Raw genomic sequence first — 20888 nt, 5'->3', positions numbered from 1 at the left:
TGAGGGGCACCCGATATCGCGTCTCCATCTTCGGCACTTAAACACGGAGTCTTTGACCTGCCAACTATAAATCCTCAGTCGTTGCCCCTTCTTGAGACCCGAAGAGGAAAAGAAATAGCACGAGATTGATCACCATACAGAAGAAACTGGCCAAAGTATTCCAAGATGGCCTCGCCTCTCAACGTCGCAGTCCTCGACGACTACCAGGGCTTCTCCAAGAGCTTCTTCGCGACTCTGGACCCCGCATCCTTCAAGGTGACCATATTCGAGGACACCCTCCCGCCCTACAACCACCCAGACACTCGCGATGCCGACCGCGATGCTCTCGTCCAAAGGCTGCAGGACTTTGAGATTATCTGTGAGTTTACACCTACATTCTTACTGAAAGTAATCTACGAAAATTCTCGTGGAAAATTGCCGCTTACACCGTTCCCAAGGCACCATGAGAGAACGCACCCCCTTCCCCGAAACCCTCATCAACCGCCTCCCCAACCTCAAGCTCCTCCTCACAACGAGCCTCCGCAACGCCTCCCTCTCCCTCCCGACCTTCGCCGCCCGCGGCATCCCCGTCGCGGGCACCTTCGAGAAGAACCGCACCCAAACGGCCACGAACCCCACGCCCGACTCGACGACGCAGCACTGCGTGGCCCTCATCCTCGCCCTCGCACGCGATATACCAGATTCCCACAATTCTATCCATGCCGGCGGATGGCAGACGTCCCTAGCCACTTCCTTGCCCTCCAAGACGTTCGCGACGCTGGGACTCGGCCGGTTGGGATTGAACGTTGCGCGTATCATGGCTACGGTGTTCGGCATGCGCGTTATCGCCTGGAGCGAGAACCTCACGCAGGAGAGTGCCGACGATCGCGTACGCTCCGTGGGGCTGCCTGTCGACTCGCCGTATTTCCCCGGCGAGAAGACCGTGAGAGTCACGTCCTCCAAGGAGGAGCTCTTCCGCGAGGCGGACGTGCTCAGCGTGCACCTCGTGCTATCGGATCGTTCACGGGGGATCGTGTCCGGCGAAGACTTACGAAAGATGAAACCTACCGCTTTCCTGGTCAATACGTCGAGGGGGCCGTTGGTTAAAGAGAAGGATCTGTTGGATGTGCTGAAGGAGGGGAAGATTGCGGGTGCGGCGGTAGATGTGTTTGATTTGGAGCCGTTGCCGGCGGATAGCGAATGGAGGACTACGGAGTGGGGGGTGGAGGGGAGGAGTCGGGTGGTTTTGACGCCGCATATGGGGTATGTGACGAGGGAGACGATGTCATCGTGGTATGAGCAGCAGGTGGAGAATATTAAGAGGTGGGTTGCTGGGGAGGAGCTGCAGACGCGGATTGTGTAGGTTTCAGCAGTAAAGAGGATTTCAATGTTGAAGATTTGCTCAAATGGACCAATGATGCGATAAAAGGCACAGACAGACAGAGAAATAAAAAGCAGATATAATAATGATAAGAAAGACATAGACAAAGATGGCAGACAGCGAAAAAGGTAAACCTGCTCTGACAGCAAAAAGAAAATTCATGATAAGAGTGGGATTCGAACCCACGCCCCATTTCTGAGACCAGGAATATCCATTCAGGTGTGCCTGAACCTGGCGCCTTGGACCGCTCGGCCATCTTACCCAATTTGTTGGATTTCCAGAAGGTTACCGACCACTATACAGGTAGGAACCCCTGCTCTGAGTATAGCCAGGCCTGGGCAGTTTACAGTAGCTCTGTAGGCCACATGCAGCAGGGCGATTTTGGCGGGATTAATCGCTGACGAAGCACCGAGGTTTCCCGATGTCATACAAGCACCAAACCACTGGAGGACGATACAATTCGTGCTCTCCCACCGACCCCGCCACCCCGCCACCCACTATTAACAGCACCCAAGCCTAGAAAGCCCACAGCTACAAGCCGCCCTTCCGGTCCAGCCAAATGGCCCCATTCTCGCCTCGGTCAACACTTCCAACGAACTCACAGTGGTGCTCAAGCTCTGCACCGCATCGGGCATCCAACCAATCACACTCACCGAGTACCACGCATCGAGGACATGGGTATAACCCGGTTTAACCAGCAGGTGTACCCTCGTAGAACCGTTGTGCGAAACAGGCGCAAGAACGTCCTCAAGAATGAGAGACCATGAACTGTCAAGCCTAGCATGAGCTGGGAACACTTGCTTCCTTCATCTTTGTAATTCCTAACTAGCCATAGCCTTACGCGGCTTTTTTCCTTCTTCTCTTCACTATGGCGCCTGGGTTAGGACCGGGCGCCGTTAGCGTCCACGGTCCCGGTCTGGATGGGCCCACCGCCTCTTCCGACGACCGTGCCATCCATAGACCGAGGCGTAATTCCGCCTTTTGGAGACTCAGGGGCACGATATCAGAGACCGAATATAAAAATGGCTCGGGCCGTCGATTCCCGCTGTTTCGTGTGTTGTTGGGTGCCATCCGGAAAACTCTCACCGGACCTATCCCTGACGACAGCCCTCCCGGAGACGAGCCCGCCATGGTGAACGCCCAAACCACCACCGATCCCAGACGGGAGCCCGGGGTCCACGTCTCCATGTACGACGAGGCCCCACACCTCTACCCCAACCGCTCCTCAATCGCTTCCACGGCCGACCCCCAACGCCAGAGCCTCTTCTTCAGCCTACTACCCCCCGAGGTCCGGCGCATCATCTACGCCTTCGTATGGAGCACCTGCGGCTACCAGCACGGGATCCACATCGACATGCGTTCCCGCCCCGACCGCTCCAATCCTAAACCCGTGTTCGATCCGCTCAGCTATCCGTGCCTGCAGCCTATCGACGAGGTGTTTTGCGACGAGGCGCTGAACGCGGAGCTGGATGCGCTCTGGGACGAGTATGAGGTGATGGGGAAGTTGCAGCCGATTAGGATCGAGAGGCGGTGGGGGCAGGAGCCGGGGGTCGCTTGGGGGTTGCCTGTTAAGTTTAAGGAGCTGGGTGCGAGGAGGGCGAGGAGCCATTTTGAGTGCTATGTCGAGCATTTGGATAAGAGCAAGGCGGTACGGGAGGTTAAGTATCGGGAGGGACGGGGGCGAGAGGAGGTGAGGCCGACGTGGACGCCCTTTGTTCCTGTCCTGTTGACTTGTAAGAAGATGTATGGGTCCTCTTTCCAATTCTATTTTTTCTCTTTCTCGTTGTTATGCTCCGGTAAACCTTCAGTTCTTTGCAAGTCCTCGACTAATCTCACTAAATAACAGGTACCTAGAAGCCATGCCCAGCATCTTCGGCGACATCCCCTTCATCTTCCAAACCGAAGAAATAGAAACCGCCCACGCCTTCCTAGCCCTAAACCCCCATCCCTGGCTCTCCTCCCTCCACTCCGTCCACTTCACCTCCGAAACCAAAGGCCCCGAGCACGCCCTCGGCGCCGACTGGGACCCCATACCCGGAACGACCCTCCTCCGCGCGCTGAACAAGTGCGTCTGGGAAGCGCTATCTCGACTCCCCGCCCTCCAGACAGTGTACGTTTCCGAGCCGGACCTTGTGGCTAGCTTTGATGTCGATTTGAGGACGATTACGAAAATGGCGGGACCGGACCTCGCTCGGAAAATTACGCTTCGCGTGCCGGAGATTAGGGATGGTATTTGTCGGAAATGTGGGCGCCAGAGACATCGGTTCATCCTGCCTGGTCAGCTCGATGACGAGGCGGGAGAGATGTCGAGGGACATGAGCGGGTTGTCGGATGCGCCTCCGTTTGGGACGGTGAGGACGTATCAGACTTTGAGATATTGGGAGGAGGATGAGGATCAGTGGCCGCCGAGGAAGAATTATATTCGGAAGTTGGACGTGGATGCGTGTTGGTATTGTAGGAATCTACGACGGTAGGGATTGAACGATGGTAGGCGCACGGCTGGCAGGATCTTTGGCTTTTTTTCCTCGCTACTGATGGAACCTTTCTTGAGAGGACATTGGGGTGATATTAAGGTATATAAAAAGCAATGCGGACTTGAATGGTTCTTGGGGAAAAAGAGTCACATGCGGGCCATAGATCTACGACGAAATATCCTTCAAACCTTTGGGCCCCTTGAGCCCGGAATCCTCTCCTTCCAAAACAGACAGCGCACCACCGACAAGATGCAAACTTCCCGTAATAAACACCTGAAGGTCCTCCTCCTTCTCCCTAACATACGCGATAGCCTCCTCTATCGACGGCGCAACGACAACTTCGGTCCGAGGATCGAGCGTCCGCCAGACGTCGGCGAGGGTGTTTTGAAGAGTTAGTTTCTTGACGACGTCTGGGTCGACGTTGGTGTTGATGAGGTCTTTGGGCGCCCGATGTCAGAATTGTAAGTCCTGTTTTAGTTTTGGGGAGGGGGGGGCATACCTGGTTTAGTAGAGCTGTTCTTGTAGGTGATGTTTGTACAGAATATGGCGTACTTGATGGCCGTGTTGGATCTGGAGAGGTGATCGTGTGTGACGTTGAGCATCTTGACTGCGTCTCTGTCGGATTGCTGATTGAATATCAGAGCGGATGGCGTGTCCCTATAGCAAGGGCCTCATCAGTACCTTCCATAGCAAAGAGAAGCAAGGAAATAAATCAAGACTTAAATACCTCTCCTTCGAGACCCTTCCAAACCATCGGCATGCCACGTCGAGACTCTGCTCGTTATGTGCGCCATCGAGATACCACGTCTGCTTATCACCGACGATTGTCTCGCACCTCCCCCTCCAGCTACACTTCTCAATCCCATCAACAACCTCCCTTGGCAGCGTCTCCCCACTCACATCCACCTTCGTCCCAAACCTCTCCATCACAGTCGCGGCCAATCGTATCGCCAACGATGCATTCTTCCTCTGAAACTCCTCGTCCGGGCGTAGTTTCACCTCTCTCAAACCCGGATGGACACCGACCTCGACCAAGTCGACACCTTTCTCCCCCGCCCTCTCCCTCAGCACCTTCATCGCCGCGTCCTCCTGAGGCACCGTAAACGCCGGACACCCGCTCTTCATAATTCCAGCCTTGTGCCACGCAATCTCCCCCAACGTACCCCCCAAAACACCCACATGATCAATCCCTAACGAAACGATCCCCGCAGCAACAACCTTCTCAAAGACATTAGTAGCATCATACTCACCTCCCACCCCAACCTCATACACAGCTGCGTCCACGCCCTCGCTCATAAACACATGGAAAGAAAGCAGCGTTAACAGCCTGAAATACGTAGGTCTATCAACAGGCGGCTCCGCTGAATCCAATCCCAGGGCCTTCCAGACGTGGAAAAAAGCCGCAGCGAAGGCGGGTTCGGAGATGGGCACGTCGTTGAGGCGGATGCGTTCACGGACGGAGGTGAGGTGCGGTGAGGTGTAGAGCCCGATTTTGGTGGGGCTGAGAGTGTGGGTTGGGGAGAGGCGGTATTGGTTGAGGATGGAGGAGGTGAAGGAGGAGGTTGAGCCTTTGCCTTTTGTGCCGGCGATGTGGACGACGTTGAGGCGGTTGAGGTCGTGGGGCTGAGGAGTGAGTGAGTGAGTGTGTGAGGTAGAGGATGTGAGCGAGAGGGGAAAAAGGCGATGAGACCTACCGTGTAACCGAGGAGACGGAGCCATTCTTTCATTTGGGTGATGGATTCTTCGCCCGGCACATGGCCGGAGCGTTTCCTGTTCTCGAGGACGCGGAATCCAGCCTGTGTCGAGTTGAGGAGGTTGATAGCATCCTGCCATGAGGGTCAGCGACTGAATTGTTTCGTGAGGCAGAAATTTTCCGACGTTCATTACTGACGCTGTATGAAGGCTCGACTCTCGTGTAGATTGAGCGATTGAGCGCCGCCCCGAGGCGGGCTGGTTTGCTCATTATGTGGATGGGGATGTGAGGTTGAAGTGTGGATAACGATATCGGACCTGGAAATTTAATTTCCGGGGCTTTAAATTCTAGCGATAGCGTCAACCGCAGAACTTTGGAACTCGAACGAAACGTCCCAGCTCCGAGTTATAAACTCGGATTGAACTTAAGAGATTGTGAGAATTAATATTTCGAGAAGGGAAAAAAAAAGTAAGCTGAAGGATTTGAAGTTATTCAAGGTATCTAATGAGATAAATTAATGCTTTACGTGCTTATTTTCTCCTTGTGCATAGTATCTGGGAGTCTACTGTAAGATGGGGATGCAAGTAGATCATTGATCGGACCTGAACACATCGAAATGCCGCTGCATTTGATCGATATAATTCAAATTTGGCCATCATCGCCGACTACCTTCAGCACGCCGCCGACCAGGTACAGGCTTCCCGTCACCAAGACATCAACACCATCGCCATCGACGTCGCTCCCGTATCGTGCGACCTCTCGCAACGCCTCACCGAGAGACCCAAACACCGCCGTCTTCGTCCCCGGCGATACCGTGTGCATGGTTGCTCCCAGCCCCTGTTGCACGATCATATCCGGCGACGCTCCTCCCTCCGCCGCCTCAGCATCAACTTCATTCCTCGTAAAGACCGCCAGGTCAAACTCTCCCGATCCCCCAGACGCTTCAACGAGCGTTTCCAAGAGCGCTTTCGCGTCGCGATCCTGTTGGTTGAACACCAACACCCTCTTCTTCTTCCTCTCCTCCTCGGCCGTCCCCGTCCTACCCGCAAACCAACTCCCCGCAAGCCGTACACTCTCTTCCGTATGCGCCCCATCAAGGTACCACGTCATCCGCCCCCTCCGAAGAACCTGACCCCGTCCTTTCAGCCTCGCCTCCCTCAACGCACCAGGAATCCAAGCCTCCCTCCTCGCGGCTGCAAGATCGCACTCCCCCTTCAAGTGCCACATGGTCGCCATAACAGCCAAAGCCCGATTATCCCTCTGATACGCCCCCTCCATCCCCGATCCTCCCCCATCATTCCACGGCCCAACCCTCACATCCTCATCCGTAACCTCCACCAACCTCGCCCCCTTCTCTTGCGCCCTTCGCCTCAAAACCTCCATGACACCCTGTCCCTGCGTCCTCGTAAAAGCTACACAGCCCTCCTTGAATATCCCCGCCTTATGCCACGCAATCTCCTCCACCGTCTCCCCTAGCATGGCTACGTGATCGATCCCCAGATGCGTCACAACAGCGGCGCTGAGAGCTTCGGGCGGGATGATGTTCGTGGCATCGTACTCACCGCCAATTCCGCACTCCAGCACCACGTCCCTGACGCCTTCGCTCAAGAAAACGTGAAATGCGAGGATCGTTAGAAACCGGAAGTAGAACGGCCTCACGATTCCTTCCAACCCACCGTCCTTCGCAGCAACTTCACCGAATCTATCCCAGACCTCGAAGAAGCGCCGCGTGAAGACGTCCCGGGATATTTTCTCCCCGTCTATCTCAATGCGCTCGCGCACGCTAACGAGGTGAGGCGACGTATACATACCCACCCTCCGGCGCTCACCAAAGCCGCTGACCATCGGGTGGGAGAAGGCCCTGCGGAGTAGTGCGGCGGTATACGCGCACGTGGAGCCCTTGCCTTTTGTCCCTGAGACGTGCACGCAGCGGAGGCGCTTGAGGTCGGAGGTCGAGTAGCCTGCGCGGGAGAGCCATTCTTTCATTTCGGGGATGGCGAGGGCATTGAGGGAGGATCTGGAGGAGGACTGGGATTTGGTGGATGCATTGAAGAGGCTAGTGACTGAGGTGTTTGCCTGGAGGGTGGTGAGGAGGCGGAGGGCGTCATCATATGTGCGGGAATGGATGGAGAGATGGCGGGTGTAAAGGCGATGTGGTGTATGAGGGCGGGAGCATTGGGGGACGTGAGGGAGAGAGATGAAGGTGAAAGCGGATGACCGCCATCTTAGGGACTGGCGGTTCATGATTCTCAAAATTGGCGGTTCATGAGAAGGGTGGGATTTCTGCAACATTGCACTCTCTGTCTTGTACTTGTACTCTGGTCGAAAAAAATCCCGCGTCCAGCAACACTTAGGGAAATGGTCTCGTAACATGAAGATTGAGGGTCGAAGTGTTCGAAGAGAACAGTGGAGATTGATTGTGCCTGCCGCCCGAACTGAGGTCAATTATCTCTGTAAAAATTAGTGGATAGCGCTCGCTTCAGTGACGGCAGACCTATGTAGACCTCACCAAACGGATTCAAGTGCATGAAATCAAATGATATCAACTGATATCAATCTCTCCCCGAGGTCGACGTCAACGTCGAGGCTTCAAGCTTCTCTCACAACTCATATCAAGTACAGCATCAAAGTCAATTACCATCTAAAGATTTTATTCTGTAATCTTGTGCCTATGTGCGTCTATACCATCCTCCTGTACTGTACATCGCATCACAAAGGAAATTATGAGACCAATAAATTCAGCAACCTTTTTTTGTTTTCTTGGACAAGGGAGAGGGAGACGGACACACCCGCCTCAGGTGCTTCTCTCCCCACCGGGCCCAGGGTCCGAGAACCTTCGCAAACACTTTACTCTGTCCTCAAGCTCTGCAATCTCGCCTCCGTAGCAATGACCTAGAAAGTTGTAATGTTAGCCGCCTCGTCCTAAGAAAGAAGAGAGACATCGATCGATTGATATCAATGATGATCCCAAGAAGACTTACCTCGAGAGCCTGCTGAACCTCCAACACCTTCCTCACCTCTGCCAACCAATCCCTACTCAACGTCTTCGCCCACCCCTCCAACCCATTCATCTCCCTAGCCGCCGAGTCCAAATCCCCCTCCTCGAGATACGTCTGCGTACGCGTCAATATGCTCTCGACATCATCTCCCGCCGCGAGCCCCTCCTTCTTAAACATAACCTTGCTAAGCGCCCAGCTCGTCGCGTGGCTCGCCACACCCGCATCGTCGGGGAGCAGCGAAGCCTTGCGCACCTCGGACGCCACGCGCCTGAACCGATCGATCAGCTGCGCGGGGGTTGAGATGCCCTTCTGGTAAGCGCTGGGGTTGATTGAGGCGATGGCGGCATCGACCACGCCGTCGCCGTTGGCAATCTGCTTGAGCGCCACGAGCTCCTTGATGAAGGGGCGCGGGTGCTGCGTGTCCTGGAGGCTGGCGCGGACGGCCTCTACGGCCACGTGGAGGTGCTGCGTCTGGATGTTGAGATCGACCACGTCGTTCCAGCCCGTAGTGAGGTTCTCAAGCGAGGTGATGGCGTTCGAGAGATCCTGGAGCTTGCCGAGACGACTGTCACGCTCCTTCTCAACCTGCGCCTTGACCTCGGCGATGAACTCCTTCTTGAGGGCGAGAGCTTGCTCGAGGAGCTTGGTGTTGAGCTTCTCCTCGTTGAGCTTCTGCTCGCGCTCGAGGAGGAGCTGCACCTTGTCCTCGTAGCCCTGGCGCACCTTGGTCATCTCCTGCTCGAAGTCCTCGCGCCACTGCTTTTCTTGGGCGACCATGGCGGACTCGACGCGGTCTACCAGCGTGTTGGCGGCAGCGTCGAACTCGTCAATCTTGGCCTTGACCTCGGCGGCCGCCTTCTTCTCAATCTGCTCCTTCATCTCCTGGACCTTGCGTCCGACCTTGGCGAGGTCATTCTTGGCCTTGGAAACAGTCGAGTCGTATCTGGCGTGGGCCTTGTCGGCATTGATGACTGTAATTAGGTCGTTAAGCATGTGAACTAGATCCTGGACGATGGGCTCCTGAGCATCGTTGACCTTGAGGGGATCGATGGGCGCGATGGGAGGGAATCGAGAAGGCTCGTTAACCTCGGGAGGCGTGAACTCAGCCTCGGCGATCTTGGCGATCTCGAGAGTCTCGAGATCAGACTCAAGGGCCGCCGGCGCCGGCTCCTCCGTCTTGAGCTCAACAACCTCGGCGGGTTCAGAGACAGCGGTAACCACGGCATCCTTAGGTTCCTTGACTTCCTCGGCCTCCTTAACGGCTGCTGCCTTTAGGCCCTTCTTCTTGTCCAAAGCGCTCGACCGACGGCCGGCAGGCTCGCCGCCGTCAGCAACCCTCCACGAGGCGCCGCTCAAGGGAGCAACCGTCACATGCTTGTCGTTAAGCTCCGAGCTGGACACCCGGGACGCGCTATCCGGGAACTTCTTTCGGAAGTCGAGTTCCTCCAGATAGAGAACGGCCTGCTCGCCGAAGGGGACGTACTCGGTGAAGAGGTCGTGGAACTTGTCGTTGATGCGCGAGTACCAGACGCCGCCTCCGAAGGAGACGGCGCCGAGCAGGACGAGCGTGACGACGAAATTCCTTAGGCGGCGGAAGAAGCCCTTCTTAGGCTTGGCGGGAGGAGGGGGAGGCGGCGGCGTAGAGGCAGTCTTCTCGGTGGTGGTGGTGGTGGAGGCACTGGGAGTAGGAGCCTTGGGTGTAGTGGAAGGTGGTACAATCGGCTCAGCGGGGGGAGCTGCCGGTTTCGCAACATCGTTTACTGTCGGCGGCTTTTTCTCATCGGCGAAATATCTCTATCACACGAATGCAACGTCAGTAACTTCAATTGGCGCAAAATTTTGCCCGAGAAGAGCTCCAGTCGTGGGCAAAAAGAGACCCAAAAAAAAGGCTAGCAAAAGAACGCACCCTCGTGACGGCTCCAACTACTGATCTCGCGGGCCATTGAGCCCGAGCGACCGCGACCGGCGTGCCGCCCAGCGCCCTCACGGTTCGAAGCGATGTCCGCAGCATGAGGAGCTCGTGGAGGGGAGCGGGGGAGGGTAATTGGTTGAGATCAATGGAGCCTGGGAGAAAGGCGATTTGGGGTTGTTGATGATCGTACTACCAGAACCGGAAGAGTGCCTCACCCGACGAGAGTTTCTCGGCTTGGGGAAAATTGTTGGCGGAGAATCTTCGGCAAAACCGGATTGGCTCAGGTACCGCATTCCATCATATGCCATACCCGAGGCACGGACAGAAGCCTCGACATCATGACGGGTGGAACGAGAATCTGCACTGATTGGCTTTAAGACTTCAAAAGTTATTGCAGGTACGGGAGGGGGAAAAATAAAGGGAAAATAAAGGAATTTTAGATCGCAGTCGTATCGCATATAAACCGTCTGCGGTGTGGAATGAGGCAAAAATACATACTAAAAACATAACAAGAAAGAAAATCACCGAAATCAGCAAAAAGAACATACAGCACCGAGGATTCGCTGGTCGTCACCGACCCAACTACTAGTTCAGCCCTCCCCAGCTTAGTTACCCGAGAGCGGACGGGATCGGACGCTTTCTAGGGGGTATGGCCGTATGTGATGGCTTCTACTTCGTACGTGGTATAAGAAGGCACTGGCGGGCAGGCGAATATCTTCATCTTGACCGAAGAATATTCTCGCTCTGTGTATCTTTGGCTCGCTCGGTCTTCTAGGCAGCAGAATTAGGTGGCCCCACACGAAAGGGCTCAGCAATAGCGCGACTCGGACAGGGAAAACGCAAGACGTCTTCAAATGCGGTCTCTCTCTCTATTGCATACTGTATGTATCTTGTCTCACTGGGAAAAATGGGAAATGACGAGCAATCCGATTCCATGATTCCAAATGTCCCGCAAGTTTCCCTCCCTGTCTCCTCCTCCCGTAGTCCGAGTATTCCGCAGCTTCCCTGAGACAGCTTTCCTAAAACGATGGGGCCGAAAAAAGAGAATAGCATCACGGTTAAAACGATAGTTTAGAATAAGGGAAATATGACGAGGTGATCAAGAAAAATAACTTCCCCATAGCCTGTGCATAAAATGAAAATTTGGACCAGTAACCCGGGTCCGGTATTAGTGTATGGTGTGTTGTCGCTTCATGACCACATCCTCCGAATGGTCCGATATATTCACCCACCCCAATGCCGATGGTTGAATCTCGTATCTCATTTCCTAGCCTCCGCACTCCGTACAATGCTGAGTTACATCGCTAAGAGTCTCTCTCTCCCCCGTGTATAGGTTACTTAAAAAAAACAAAACCTAGGAGAGTTCGGGAGTGCGCTCATGGCTCGATTTCACTGGTGGTATTTGCCGCTCTACCTTTAATACCATCGGCCATTAAACAAAAAGCAAAAAGTCATAGTGCAAGTTCCTTTAGCAGCTGCAGGGCCCGCTGACGTTGGTGTTCTGGTTCTCGGGGGTGAGGTTGACTCCAGCTCGTCCAGGACCAGGTCGGGCGTGCCTAGGACCGGCCTGATCCAGAGGAAGCCTCTTCGCTATCGCGGTGAAGAGCTCGCGCACATTTTCAGCCGTCTTCGCTGAAGTCTCGAAGAAGAGGAGTCCGGCTTCTCGGGCGTAGGCCTCTGCATCAGCCGTCGGAACCGCTCGCTTATCAGGTTGCTCGGTGACCAGGTCCAACTTGTTTCCGGCGAGGGCGATGATGATGTTTTCGTTCGCTTGCCTCTGGAGCTCCCTAACCCAGGACTTGGCCTTATCTAGAGACGCCTAGGACAATGTCAGTACTTTTATTCTCTCGTCGTAACTGGAGTTAGGTTAAAATGGTAGCCTACAGCTTGTGTGATGTCATAAACGACCACGGCGCAGTTGGCATTTCGGTAGTACATAGGAGCAAGCGACTTGTATCGCTCCTGGCCGGCGGTATCCCATATCTCGAACTTCACGGTGGTGTTCTCATCGAGGGAGATGGTCTGAGTGAGGAAAGCGGCACCGATAGTGGATTCCCGAAACGAGTCGAATTGATCCTGGGGCAAAAACATTAGCACCTTTCCTCCCATAACAAGGGGCCATTAAGAACATGGTGTTGCTAACCTTGACGAACCGCAAAACTATTGAGCTCTGTGGGTATATATCGTCAGTATGATGCGAGGATCTCAGCGGGTTGTTGCGTCGAAGCTGAGACGGAGGAGGAATCGTTTACCTTGCCGACTGCAGACTCGCCTGCGTTCTATGTCAGTACGTAAAATAAAATAAAATAAAATACCGGCAATCAGGACAAGCTCTTACCTAGGAGCACCAACTTAAATTGCGCAAAGCGGGTGTTCATGCCTCGCGCGTTGGGGGGTCCCCTGGTAGTCATGATGATGGCGTTCTTGTTGTTGAGTGTTTGCGGAAGGTTCCGGAGGTGAAAAAGACCTGGGATTTAGGCTCCTGGGATTGGAGAGGGTGGAATCGTGGAATCGGACGGACCGGGGACGAGGTAGTGTTGTTGATGATGTTCGGTTCGCTGAAGGCTATACGGCCCTAGATGACGAAGCAGGAGTATGGTGAGGCGTTCTAAGGAGATGGACTGGTGTTGTAGGATGGGCTGGAGATGACGGATCACTTCTCACAGGCTTGATCGTGAATGGCTGGAACCCGCCAACATCTACACGTCACGAGGCTTGGATAAGCCTCCAAGCTTTCCAATATTCTTATAAGAGTATACCGTACATGAACATATTGTACACTGTTTTTTCAGTTTACTCTTTGTTGTGCTGACTAAGGAGCTAATCTGTAACAATCGCAGCACAGGTACAGAACATGTGAATATTCCTGCAACTTAAGGTCCCTCTGGAATTATTAACAGCTGGCAGCTTACGAACTCTCAATATACTTCGTATTGTAACCGCAAGCCTCTGCTTCCGCTCAGCTCTCGACTACCTGAACCTTAGCAGGCATTTAGTTTATAACTATTTGCCCATTAACTGGTCCCATTGGGGGGGCTCTAGTTGGGTTTATACTTTTATTTTCTTCTTTCCCTTTCTCAATATCTTATTTCCCCTGAAAATGGCCGTCATCAAGGGCCCGCTGTTCCCCTATCGCGACATCACTGTCCAAGTCGCCGACAGTGCCTACACCTTCACCTCTCCCTCCTCGCCCGACGCACCGGCACTCGTCATCGACCGGCCCACGGGCGATATCCATTTGGACCATGGCGCCTCCGGTCTTGCTCCCCGGACATACCAGGTCATGAACATCAACGGCATCCTGGGTATTATCCAGCTCAGACTTGGTGGGTAGCTTTCCATGATGGGCCCATGAGGGTAGCGCAGGACTGAGCTAACGACAACGGTCGAGTTGCGTAGACAAGTACATTATCGTCATCAACAAGTCCCAACCCGTCGGTCGTCTCAAGGGTCACATGGTCTACAAGGTTACCTCCACGCAGATCCTCCCAATGCGCCGAAAGCAAATACGAGACCCCGATGAAGATGCCTTCATGGCACTGCTTCAAGCTTCACTCAAGAACGGGCCGATGTACTTTTCCTACTCGATCGACCTCACCAACTCTTTCCAGCGCCAATCTCAGGCCGACACTGCCCAGCCTCTTTGGAAGCGTGCCGACGACAGGTTCTTCTGGAACCGGTTTGTGCAGTCGGACCTGATCGAATACCGGAATAATGGTGCTAGAGGCCAACCTGGTCCTCATCCCGGAATCGATCCATTTATCCTCCCTGTCATTTTCGGCATGTTTGAGATCAAGCCGACCGTTTTCAAGGGCGCTCGGATTACACTTATTCTCATCACTCGTCGATCGCGGTACCGCGGCGGCACTCGGTTCTTTACCAGAGGCTTGGATGAGAAAGGGAATGCCGCTAACTACAATGAAACGGAGCAGATTCTCATTGTTAACGATAAGAGCGCGACCGGAATTAGCGGATTCTCCGGCGGCGCCGGCCCTAGCGAGAAGATGGGCAGATCTTCTGACGGACAAGAGACGCAAGTTTTGTCCTACGTCCAGACCCGAGGCAGCGTTCCATCTCAGTGGGCAGAGATCAACACCCTAAAGTACACCCCCAAGCTCCAGATCCGGGGCATCGAAACGGCGATCCTATCGGCGCAGAAGCACTTTCACGAGCAGATCCGAATCTACGGTGACAACTACCTGATTAACCTTGTGAACAAGAGCGGGCGAGAATCGACCGTCAAGGACTCGTACGAAAAAGTGGTGGAGAAGCTTGTCTCGGATCCCAGAGGCTACATCGAGAGTAATACAATCACGAATGAAAAGTACCATACAGTCGAGCCCGGTAAGGTGCGGACCGAGTTTGACCGGCTACATTACATCTTCTTCGACTTTCACAGCGAGACCAAGGGGGCTCGACTCCACCGAGCATACATGTTGATCGAAAGGCTGGAGAGCTCGATACGAGAGCAAGCATACTTCCGAGGTGTCGACATGCCTGCGAGCAATGATGGCCGCCTCGAAGCCCGCAGCTTACAAAACAGCGTCATGAGGACAAACTGCATGGATTGCCTTGACCGAACCAACGTGGTGCAAAGCATGTTTGCACGCTATACACTCAACCGCCAATTCGTCGACCTCGGCATCATGGCTCCGGGCTCCAACTTTTCCGACGAGGACGAGTCCTTCGAATTCCTCTTCCGCAACCTCTGGGCCGACAACGCCGATGTCGTTTCCAACTCGTACTCTGGTACGGGCGCCATGAAGACCGACATGACTCGAACGGGCAAACGAACAACGGCGGGCAAGCTTCAGGACGGCCGGGTAGGCGTTACGCGGTATTGTCTGAACAACTTCTTCGACGGCCCTAGGCAAGACTCGTACGACCTGTTCCTCGGCGTCTACCAACCTGGCAAGGCGCAGATTGGGTCGGGTCCCGTGTTCGCGGACCGGCGGCCGGTGCTGATCCAGGCGATGCCTTATGTGCTAGCGTTTAGCGTGTTTGTGGTGCTCTTTGCGGCGTTTGTGCCGCGGGACCCTGGGTCGTTTGCGGTGTCGAGGCGGGGCGCTGTGCTTGTGTTCTTGGCGCTTGCTGCGTATTGCTTTAGGTTCATCTTTGCGCACGGCATGCTCTACGTGAGTTATTCCATCTTCGCCGTGCTTTTTTATAGCAACTAACATCGATTTCTTTACAGGTCAATTGGCCTAAGCTCGCCCCTCTGGCATACGCTACAGAAGGCTACAATGAACAGATCATCAAGGCGAGAAAGGACCCAATCATAGGACCTTTCCTTACGAGGCAAGGACAGCACGAACGCGGCTCTAGTATCGCGCAGTATCGGCGGGCCGAGGAGGGCAGCAAAGAGGATTAGAATGCTCGTCCTTCTTTTTGCGCGCGTGCCCTAGCTATCTATACACATGTTTCTCTCGGTGATCTTGCGAGCTTCTCTTTCTTCTTTGTGTACTACTTCTATAGTGTTGTTTTAATGGTTTTTCTTTTTTCTTGGAACGGGTTTAATTGGGATCGCTGCCCGCTGGTTGCGTGGGAATGGGGCGTATAGAGTTGCGTTGGCCCTGAGCGGGCGGCAGAGTACATGTCTTCTTTGTTGTCATACATACATCCATCCTTCTCTCGAGTACTCTTTTCTTTGTGTTTTTCTCTCTTGTCCAAGCCTCCCTCACTTCCATTTGTATCTTTTGCCATTGCTACAGGAAATTCCTTTTGTCTGGCCCAAACTTTGGGCCACACAATTCCTCAATAACACGACGCCAGAAAACAATGTTGAAACACGATGGCACAAACTATCTTTATACCATCCCAAAGCGCCGCAAGAGGTTCTTGGTTGAATAGGGAAAGGATCTGCCCAGTGGGTTTCAAAACCAGCCATGCCGTACAAGTATTTGGTACTGCTCTCCCTTCGTTCTGCTTTATGTTCGTAGTGGTGGTTTTAACCAGACTTTGACTTACTATCACTATCAGTCGATCCTAGACTGGGCAACCCTAATTAACGAAGGCCGATGGCCTGTCGATCGTAACGATTAACATATTTGACGGCCTTCGCATCGGCGGCAAATTCCAGGTCTTGATCAAGGCACGCTCCCTTGGTGGAGGATTGTGATCGGACAGTTCTGTGACAGATCCGAGGTCCACTTCCATGGCAAAGTTGGAGAAGATCGTGATGATCAATGTTTCCCGCTCGCGAATGCACATTCGGAAACATTCAATACATACCTCCGAACAGCAGAACGAACCACGGAGGACCAGAAGTACAAGTATTACTGGGAATAGTGCCTTGGTGCTGGGCTGGAGTGAACCTTCCCCCCATGCACAACAACTGCGACTTACGCAAGCTGCGTGCGTAACCGCATCCACTTTCTAGTAGCATCTATCGAACGTTGTTTCGAAGGAGGGTCCTCGCGAAGCAATATGGCCTGCTCTGGTCCTTGGGACACCGTCTGTCCGATTTACCGGTACAGGCTTTCGCTATCGGGGTACCAAGCATTTTCTAACCGAAAAAAAAAAAAAAAAAAAAAAAAAAAAAAAAAGGATGCGATGCAGGGAGCAGCAAGAAAGCGTCGCCTCGTGTCGCACGCGGAATCCCACGCATCACGGTGTGTCCTTGGCATCGGTCTAATTAAGCTTTTTTCTTTTCTTCTTACAGAGGACAAAGTGAAAGTATAATTGGCGGGCTCTCTCCCTTCGACTTCATGAGAAGCAAAGTCGGGTCCCTGGCCCGAGCAAATCGCCTGGTGGGAAGTATCCTAAAGGCAAAAGGCAACTTCGCTCTCGGGTACCCTTCGTTCCAATATGCCGGACGTTTCACACCTTCACACGACCTTAGCTCCATTTCCCTTCCCGGGTACGCAAGTCGTCGTTGAGGCTCAGCAGAGAACTTGTACCTCCTGAGTAACTCTGCATACAGGCCAACATATTACTTCTCCCTGTAATCTCGTCCCTTGGGGGGTGAAGAACCTCCCGAACTACTTGTAAAGACTGGGTCCCCTTCTTGTCCACATATTAACTGCGTCGCTACGCGCTACGCTAGACTGGTGGTTGCGGGTATCTCGTCATCCGCCGAGCCGTAGGGTGAAGCTTTTCGATCCCCATACCACCAATACGCCCGGGAGGACGGCATCCTATATGAGAGGGAGGGTCGTTTTCGGTCACCATGTCCCTCGAGCCATGCAAGTTCCATGTCGTGTACTCCACCGATAAGTTAGAGGTATTACGTAGATGATGGAATTGGCGCTACTTGCTGATAATACATCAGACCCTAGACGCCTGGGTCTTCGGTCACCAAAAGACGTAAAATGGAGGTAGATTGTACCCTGGACTATACATACCAGTGCCCTTGCTTCTTCCCAAAACCCTTGCATCTCACTCACAGGTCTATGATTTTCTTCCTGTCTTGATCTGCCGTAGGCCCAAAGCTGGTTCCTGGATGAAGCTTCTGGGTACCGTGCTTCAGATCACTGCAATCTTTGCACCATCCTCGAGCCTCCATCCCACATCGTGATGCTGCGAAGGGGCTAAGAATCTAGACGAGACTCCAGGAGCGAGAAACCGCCCTTGGGTTCGCCAGAACGTCACCATGGGGGCCTTAGGCCACTGGCCTTTACAAGTATCAACAAGGACTCGGCAGCCCGGCATCCTCATCCTCATCCTCGCCTTCGCCGCCATTCTCCTGACCATACTCACCGGCCGGCGCATATACTCATCCGATGAAGCCTCGGTTGTCCCTTTCAGCCAATTGAGCGGTCCCACTCTCACGCCCACCGCAGCGCCAACTCTATCTCCTCAGCATCCACATGACGATGATCGGACAGCGGCGATACGAGTAGATAAGACTCTGTCTACCTTGGTTGAAACGATCGAGCATACGGCCATGTACTACGACTTGTACAAGTTAAAAGAACCTTTCGACCAGCACTTTGGTGAGAGAGGCCAGCGCGCCGTCGCCATACGGAAATGGATCGAAATCGCCGACTCGCTCCCCGCGAGCGATGAGAAGGCCCGGATTGAAGAGGCAGTCGAGAAAGCTATAACCGCAACGTTCCCTTACCTCTCGAACCCGCCAAACGGGTCTCGGACCCCCTTCAAGAGTCTCCGGGAGAGCTACATCACCGATGGCAAGAAACGCGGTAGTCGAGGCATCGTCGTCCCCGTCGGGAAGAAAAATCTCCGCATGGCATGCCAGCTCGTGGCCTCAGTCACACGCGTCCACAAATCCTCTCTTCCCATAGAGTTAGCCTACGCCGGAGACGAGGACCTAGGGCCCGAGGAGCGACACCTCGTCAAGGAGTTGTTTCCGAATGAAGACGTGTCCTTTCTCAACGTCCTATCCGTGTTTGATGATTCGACTCTGGCTCTGGGAACGGGCGGGTGGGCCATCAAGCCTTTCGCGCTTCTGGCGAGCCGCTTCGGAGAAGTCATCCTCGCGGACGCAGATACCGTCTTCGTGAAGAAACCCGAGGCCATCTTCCGCCAGAAGGGATACAAACGAAAAGGCGCGCTCATGTTCCACGATCGACTCATCGACAAAGAGCGGTACATGTCGCGGCACACGTGGTGGCGCGAGCAAGTGGTGTCCACCCGAGCGAGGAAGTCGGCAAGTCCCTCTCTTGGACGGAGAATTACGCCGAGGAAGCCGACTCGGGCATCGTCATGGTGAATAAGGGCCGCCTCGACGTTCTGATGGGCATGCTTCACGCGGGATGGCAAAACTCGAGGGATGTGCGGGAGAAAGTGACGTACAAGGTTACGTACGGCGACAAGGAGTCGTACTGGTTTGGTCTCGAGCTAACCGAGGGTCCTTATGAATTCGAGAAGTACTACGGTGGTATCGCGGGGTGGATGGGTACACGCGAGGGTCCGGCGGCGGTGAAGGCTCCGCAGGTTTGCTCGTACGTCATTGCGCATCCTGACGATGACGAGAAGGGCCTGTTGTGGTACAATGGGAGCTTGTTGAAGAACAAGGTCAGCGCGGATAGGGAGTATCTTGTTCCGTCGCATTGGATGATTAACGGGACGTGGGATAAGGGCTTGAGACCTCACTTTAGCTGCATGAAGGGCGGGATGTTGTTTGAGATTTCGGAGAAGGAACGGAGGATTTTGGAGAAGTCTGTGGAGGAGGCGAAGAGATTGGATACGGTATTTGATCGGAATGATTCGAAGGCGAAGGGCTCATAGAGCTTCTGTTTGGGGGAGGATCGAGATGATATTGATCCTTGATATTGCGGCTTCAGGAGTTCGTTATGGGTCGGGAATGGTATACATTCGGGGACATAGTCGGTTGGTGGATCTTTGCTTATATATATCTGTATATTAATACCCTTAAATGCACTCAAGGTTTCGGATTCAGAAGCGAGGATTGAGGGGTTCGAAAAGGGGACGTTATTGTGAGACTTTGAGTTGGATAGATGCCGATAGATGCCTGTGTCACTAGGAGAACTGTGCAGGACGACGAAGGTATTCATTGTATCTCGATAATTTGTGTGTCTCGATAGCTGATGTCTGACCCATTGAGTCGGAAGTTCTTTCCTTATTTTCGACGTGAAGTACTTCCAGGCTCTATTGTCATTCGCAGTCTCATTGGGAAGGAGCGCTCAAAGTCGTGGAAGCCGCGCCTCGATGTGCGATGCGCGACATGCAACCCACGAGCGGAAAGAGCAACTCAGGCGTGGCAACGAGGCGACAATTGGAACAGCTCCAATTGTCAATGACGACACTTCAATGGCAGACAAGGCAACAGCCTGATCTTTTTCTCGAACAATTCCAACGCCCACTGTCAAACCAATATCCAGCCTCGAAACATCATCTGATCTTGAGTCCTTGGCAATTTTCTTTTTTCGATCGGTCCCAGTGCCCGGACTTTTCCGCTCCCTGTCTCCGCCGAGCCCAGACTTCGGTTGACAGCCCATTGTCTCTGTGAACTTCACCGCTTCGGAGGCGGATTATCGCGGCACGAGGCAGGAAAAAGGAAGCAATTGTGGAGCTGAGAAGAAGCAAGATGCTTCTCGCGGGGTCAAAATCCAATCTTCGATCACTCACCGATCAACTCTACGTCCCTGGTATGCAACTCTTACAGCTCGGCATACACTAAATTAGGGATCCGCCTGGCGCGACTCGATATTATCCACTGCGGGAACCGACTGGACCTGTGGGTTTGGGCACTGGAGATGATTTCTGACCGAGTGTGACTTGGTGAGAAGTTTAAAGTTGCGCCTCGATGTGGAGGGCTGGGCTATTGTAATGTGCCCCAGTTTGGATTCGTTTATGCTGTCGCGATCCATCATCGATCCATTTACCTTCTTACTGATGTCGGGTCTTCATAGCGCTAAGACAGAATGCGGCACTCTGATCCTGGACTGACTGGCTCAATGGTGCAGAACGTTGACCTTCTACTTGTCAGCTTCATTGTGTTGTGCCGATGTCCGGGCTTGGGCAGGAC

At 53.8% G+C, this 20888-nt stretch overlaps 5 protein-coding genes and 2 pseudogenes across 5 annotated transcripts; 3 read left to right on the top strand and 4 right to left on the bottom strand.

Annotated features, from left to right (window-relative positions):
- Window positions 1-165: 165 nt before the first annotated feature.
- On the top strand, window positions 166-3834 carry SAPIO_CDS1295 (annotated as a pseudogene; the record flags this gene model as incomplete).
- A 165-nt stretch (window positions 3835-3999) lies between these two features.
- Window positions 4000-5797, bottom strand: SAPIO_CDS1294 (Folylpolyglutamate synthase; the record flags this gene model as incomplete). Its single annotated transcript, XM_016784596.1, has 5 exons — window positions 4000-4271; window positions 4334-4491; window positions 4562-5457; window positions 5529-5660; window positions 5726-5797. 5 exons carry the CDS (start codon window positions 5795-5797, stop codon window positions 4000-4002), a joined length of 1530 nt encoding a protein of 509 aa, XP_016645712.1.
- A 372-nt stretch (window positions 5798-6169) lies between these two features.
- SAPIO_CDS1293 lies at window positions 6170-7771 on the bottom strand (annotated as a pseudogene; the record flags this gene model as incomplete).
- A 603-nt stretch (window positions 7772-8374) lies between these two features.
- On the bottom strand, window positions 8375-10778 carry SAPIO_CDS1292 (Formation of crista junctions protein 1; the record flags this gene model as incomplete). The annotated part of the gene is made up of 4 exons (XM_016784595.1): window positions 8375-8419; window positions 8509-10320; window positions 10433-10627; window positions 10749-10778. The coding sequence occupies 4 exons, from the start codon at window positions 10776-10778 to the stop codon at window positions 8375-8377; spliced, it is 2082 nt and encodes a 693-aa protein (XP_016645711.1).
- A 1128-nt stretch (window positions 10779-11906) lies between these two features.
- On the bottom strand, window positions 11907-12849 carry SAPIO_CDS1291 (uncharacterized protein; the record flags this gene model as incomplete). The annotated part of the gene is made up of 5 exons (XM_016784594.1): window positions 11907-12257; window positions 12323-12514; window positions 12582-12608; window positions 12691-12710; window positions 12777-12849. The coding sequence occupies 5 exons, from the start codon at window positions 12847-12849 to the stop codon at window positions 11907-11909; spliced, it is 663 nt and encodes a 220-aa protein (XP_016645710.1).
- Window positions 12850-13538: 689 nt separating this feature from the next.
- SAPIO_CDS1290 (Phosphoinositide phosphatase SAC1) lies at window positions 13539-15809 on the top strand (the record flags this gene model as incomplete). Its single annotated transcript, XM_016784593.1, has 3 exons — window positions 13539-13764; window positions 13838-15573; window positions 15633-15809. 3 exons carry the CDS (start codon window positions 13539-13541, stop codon window positions 15807-15809), a joined length of 2139 nt encoding a protein of 712 aa, XP_016645709.1.
- Window positions 15810-18029: 2220 nt separating this feature from the next.
- On the top strand, window positions 18030-19627 carry SAPIO_CDS1289 (Uncharacterized protein; the record flags this gene model as incomplete). Its single annotated transcript, XM_016784592.1, has 2 exons — window positions 18030-18985; window positions 19036-19627. 2 exons carry the CDS (start codon window positions 18030-18032, stop codon window positions 19625-19627), a joined length of 1548 nt encoding a protein of 515 aa, XP_016645708.1.
- Window positions 19628-20888: the final 1261 nt, after the last annotated feature.

This window comes from Scedosporium apiospermum (genome assembly GCF_000732125.1).
Source record: "Scedosporium apiospermum strain IHEM 14462 chromosome Unknown SEQ_SAPIO_0055, whole genome shotgun sequence".
Taxonomy (NCBI): Eukaryota; Fungi; Ascomycota; class Sordariomycetes; order Microascales; family Microascaceae; genus Scedosporium; species Scedosporium apiospermum.
This window is presented reverse-complemented; position numbering and strand designations above follow the sequence as displayed.